The sequence below is a fragment of the Triticum urartu genome, chromosome 7A (assembly GCF_056163025.1).
Source record: "Triticum urartu cultivar PI428250 chromosome 7A, HENAU_Tu73, whole genome shotgun sequence".
NCBI lineage: Eukaryota > Viridiplantae > Streptophyta > Magnoliopsida > Poales > Poaceae > Triticum > Triticum urartu.
The window spans coordinates 599,838,707-599,843,167 of record NC_141879.1 but is presented as its reverse complement, the minus strand read 5'-3'; the positions used below and the strand labels follow the sequence as shown (position 1 = coordinate 599,843,167).

Genomic DNA, 4,461 nt, shown 5'->3' with positions numbered 1-4,461 from the left:
TCAGTAGATTGATGCACGTAGTTGGTAAATGAAATGGATGTGTAGGAATCCATAAAAAGGGAGAGAAAAATTGAGAAATTTGGAATAAATGGGGGGTGTGAAAATTAATTGCCACTGGTGTCTAACATCAGTTGCCACCTATCATTGTTGTCAACTGCCACCATGTCAACTTATTGCTTGCCATCCTATTGTAGAGTCTGATGCCATCGAATCAAACGGATAGCTAGAACCCAGATTTTAGAAAAGATAGTGGATGTGCATGTCCTACTAGCCATTATATGTTGGTTGCCTACGCATGAAAATGTGATAACACTGATGTGTTAACTTCTACATGCAAGCAGCACAAGGATACATTTTTTGTGGATTGTTGATGCGTTCTTGTTCATGCAGTGATTGAGAGCACATTGGCAGAAACAAGACGCGGAAAAGAATGAATCACGAAGATGGCGCTGATACTTGGGGTTCTCAAAGCCCAGAAACGCCCCCTTGGGATGCAGCAGAGTACAGTCAACTCATTTCTGCAGGGCCGTTGCTGCCACTACTAGAAAAGTATGCAGGCATTGGTATGATGCGTGATAACAAGAGAAAAGAACATTTGCCATGTTCACGATGATGAAGATGACATTCTACTTATGTCCTACACTGTCATTTTTTCGCAGGTTCTTATGACCAAAACACACTCAGGGGGGCTCCGTGGCAAGTTCAGTCACAGGGCGCTAACACTAAGAAATGTATGGGAAGCCAACTTCAACTAGCTGATATGGCTAATCAAGGTAACGCATACGAAAAAGAACACATACTGGTCTGGACATGAAAAATAAACTTGCAAATGTTGGCAAAAGACTCACGAGTTATGTCGGGGGGAAACGCAGAGCCTTCATGCAGCACGTGGCAGCAGGCAGCACCCATGTACCTGCCATCGACGTCATACACAGGTGAGTCCGTAAAAAGTGAAGTTGCGGACGGTGAATTAGCATAAGGAGCATACTTGACAACTGCTGTTGCCATGACTAGACAACTGCAATTGCCATGAATTAATAACTGCAGTTCTCATCCCTGGACAACTGTTGTTGCCCTCCCTGGACAACTGTAGTTGCCATGGAGGAACAACTGCAGTTGCCATTCCAGGACAACTGCAGTTGCCATGCCAGCACAAACTGCAGTTGCCATGTATTGACCAACTACTACGATGCTTACAGGTTATTACGGTGGTGGTACCCCGGCAAACGTCTCGTGGCAAGCTTCACAGATTGCAGATAGAGCACGTCAATTTGGTGTGACAGATCACACAAGATGGGCACATGCAGCACAACAAGGTAAGGAAAAAATTGAACCACAAAAGAGCACTACGTTTGTTTTTGTGGCAAAATAGCACGTGACAAAAAAGAAGATTCGTATCAGTGATGGTGGACAAAATCAAGCATAAAGCTCTAACAAGTGGTTCTGTGCAATGAGTCGTATATTTTCTTCGGAAATTTTCCAATTGCTAGAAGCATGTGTGCAGCACTAATGGTTGATCGCATTTGCCTAGTGAGCTCAAGCCTAGAATGCAAAGTTTTGATGCTAGAACACACTGGTTGCCATGTATTGGTAGCAGTATTTGCCATGTATGCAGGACTGCAGCTGCCATGCATATAGAAATCCAAAGTTTTCGTACTAAAAAGGAGCTGGTTGTCGTGCATTGGCAAACAATAGTTGCCATGTTTGTTGGACTGTAGATGCCATGACTAGACAACTACAGTTGCCATGCATGTCCACACGCAGACTCACGGCTTGCTATTTGAATGATGTCATGCCAAATCACTTGAAGTTGATGTGATCCGTTACAATATACATGTTATTCAAGCAAAATCTTACGCTCATACCTGTTTTTTTCTATTACAGGGCCTACAACTACAGTGAATAGCGGCGTGGGGACATCTACTGCGGGGAGCTCTGAGCGCACAGAAGAAGTGTTCCACCAGCCAGCCAACAATCATGCCGCAAACAATGTTGAGTCAGAGTCAGAAATGGCAATCATTCTAGCAATGCCGACAGGCACCCCTTTGAACACAAGCACTGGCAACACTCAAGTAGATGAAACTACTGCCGATACTGAAGTGAATGATGAAACTGATGACGAAGCACAAGGGGATGAAGATGGTGGGCAATCGGAGATCGTGGTACCTCAGCCACCGTATGTTGGGCAGAGATTTGAATCGTTCGCAGAAGCAAAGGAATTCTACCAGACATATGCAAAGTTCCATGGGTTTGCGGTCAACACCGAATACCATAGGAAAATTAAGAAAACTAACGAGTACAGCAGAGGTGAGATGAGGTGCCACAAGGCACGAAGGAACAAGAAGGGGAAAGGTGTTGCGCCTATCATTCCGGAACGAAAGAAAGGTGTCATTCTCACGAAGGAATGCCATGTCTGGTGTAAGCAGAACGTAGATGGAGCACAGTGGGTGGTTACTGAATATTTTGACGAGCACAACCACGAGCTAATAAAGAAGTTCAACTGGTAAAATTTCTGACCGCCCACAGAGGATTCACACCCCCCCCTCGAGAAGAAATTCATAAAGCTGCTACATGATTGTAACGTCGGTCCATCAAGAATGGTCCAGATACTATCACTCATACACAGCAAAAAAGGGACTCTGAGTAGCTTGCCCTACATACCAGCTGACATCACAAACCTAAAGGCAAAGTACCGTAGAGAGAGCAAGTTGGCTGACATAGAGGCCACAATGGCCTACTTCGATGAGAAAGCGAAGGAAGATCCAGATTTCTTCTACAGGATAAGGTTGGACGATGAGGACCGTGTCAGGAACATGTATTGGGTGGATGGTGCTGCAAGGAGAGCCTAAAAACATTTCCGAGATTGCATTTCATTCAACACGACATATCTCACTAATATGTACAAGATGCCATGCGCTCCATTCATAGGATTAAATAACCACAATCAGTCGTTGCAGTTCGGATGCAGGCTCGTTCGGAACGAAGACACGGATGGGTACGTTTGGCTGTTCAAGACCTTCTTGGAGTGCATGGATGGACTTGCTCCGATGAACATAATAACAGACCAGGATTTTAGCATGCGTGCAGGCATAGAGGAGGTCTTTCTGTTGGCAGCGCACATACACTGCAGGTGGCACATTATAAAGAAGGCTGAGGAGACGCTAGGACCGTTCTTTGCTGACCATGCAGAGCTGCACAAGGCATTCGAGCTGTGCGTGGACCACAGCTTGACGGTGGAGGAGTTTGAAAGGAGCTGGATGGACATGATTGAAACATATCAAGTCCCAAACAACGAGACTCTTGCTAGCCTGTGGGAGAAGCGAACGTACTGGGTGCCGGCCTACTTCATGCAGTGCTTCTTCCCGTTTCTGCAGACTATGCAGCGCAGCGAGGGGTTCAGTGCTGTTTTGAAGCGGTACGTGAGCCCTGGCAACTCATTGCTATAGTTTGCCAAGCAGTACACAACTTTGCAACAAAAAATACTGGGATCTGAGCTACAGCAAGAAGCGAACACCGCGCTAAAGCAGCCAAAATTGCTAACGTATTTACCGATGGAGAGGCAAATGAGCAAGATATACACCAACAAGATCTTTAACAAGTAAGTCAGTTGCGTTACAAGTCTTATTTGCGCAAAGCACGAAGGCAGTAGGTGCCATATAGAATGCAATGCAGTTGCCATGATATGTGGCTGCCATGTTTAATGAAATACTGTTTGCCATGCTTACTCAGCTGCAATTGCCATGTTCAATGGAAATTCTGTTTGCCATGCTTACCCGGATGCAGTTTCCATGTTCAATGAAATGCAGTTGCCATGTTTTAATGCACTGTACTTCCATTGCGCATGATGGTATGCAAATGCCAATGTCAACTGAAGAATGTTATGTTGTTGCCATATCTACTGAAATGCAATTGCCATGTTTACTAAAATGCAACTGCCATGTTTGCTGAAATGCAATTGCCATTGTTTACTCAACTGTAGTTGCCATGTTTAATAAAATGCAATTGCCATGTTTTATGCAATGTGCTTCCATTGGGAATGTTGGTGTGGAAATGACGATGGCCAGTTGAAAAATGTTATGCAGTTGCCATGTTTAATGTACTGCAGTTGCCATGTCTAATGTACTACAGTTGCCATGTCTTATGTACTATATTTGCCATGTTCAAGGTACTATATTTGCCATGTTCAATGTACTATAATTGCCATGTTCAATGTACTATAATTTCCATGTTCAAACAAAATGTATTTCTATTTCCATGACAACATAAGGTGCTACAAAAAAAGAGTGCACGATAGTTTAACAGAAAACACACAAAACTTGCAGATTCCAGGAAGAAATAAAGTGTGCCAGCATGTTCACGGCTTTCTAGGTGGACGAACATACGTTCAAGGTGTGCTCTATTTTGGGCATGTCAGATTCAGAACCTGAAGACCCGGACAAAGGAAGGAACTACTTCATGAAA

The 4,461-nt window shown here is 44.2% G+C and overlaps 2 protein-coding genes across 2 annotated transcripts; both read left to right on the top strand.

The window, feature by feature from the left end:
• Window positions 1-907: 907 nt before the first annotated feature.
• LOC147960623 (uncharacterized) lies at window positions 908-2,507 on the top strand. Its single transcript, XM_087533447.1, has 3 exons — window positions 908-935; window positions 1,200-1,316; window positions 1,885-2,507. Exons 1-3 carry the CDS (start codon window positions 908-910, stop codon window positions 2,505-2,507), a joined length of 768 nt encoding a protein of 255 aa, XP_087389573.1.
• A 222-nt stretch (window positions 2,508-2,729) lies between these two features.
• LOC147960622 (protein FAR1-RELATED SEQUENCE 5-like) lies at window positions 2,730-3,446 on the top strand. The gene is made up of 2 exons (XM_087533446.1): window positions 2,730-2,829; window positions 2,929-3,446. The coding sequence occupies exons 1-2, from the start codon at window positions 2,730-2,732 to the stop codon at window positions 3,444-3,446; spliced, it is 618 nt and encodes a 205-aa protein (XP_087389572.1).
• Window positions 3,447-4,461: the final 1,015 nt, after the last annotated feature.

Excerpts from the sequence above, each read along its gene's own strand:
- LOC147960623 (XM_087533447.1), top strand. The coding sequence starts at position 908 with ATGTACCTGCCATCGACGTCATACACAG. Across the intron at positions 936-1,199 it reads GCCATCGACGTCATACACAG|GTTATTACGGTGGTGGTACC; the intron begins GTGAGTCCGTAA and ends CGATGCTTACAG. Across the intron at positions 1,317-1,884 it reads GGCACATGCAGCACAACAAG|GGCCTACAACTACAGTGAAT; the intron begins GTAAGGAAAAAA and ends TTTCTATTACAG.
- LOC147960622 (XM_087533446.1), top strand. The coding sequence starts at position 2,730 with ATGGCCTACTTCGATGAGAAAGCGAAGGAAGATCCAGATTTCTTCTAC. Across the intron at positions 2,830-2,928 it reads GAACATGTATTGGGTGGATG|GATTAAATAACCACAATCAG; the intron begins GTGCTGCAAGGA and ends CTCCATTCATAG.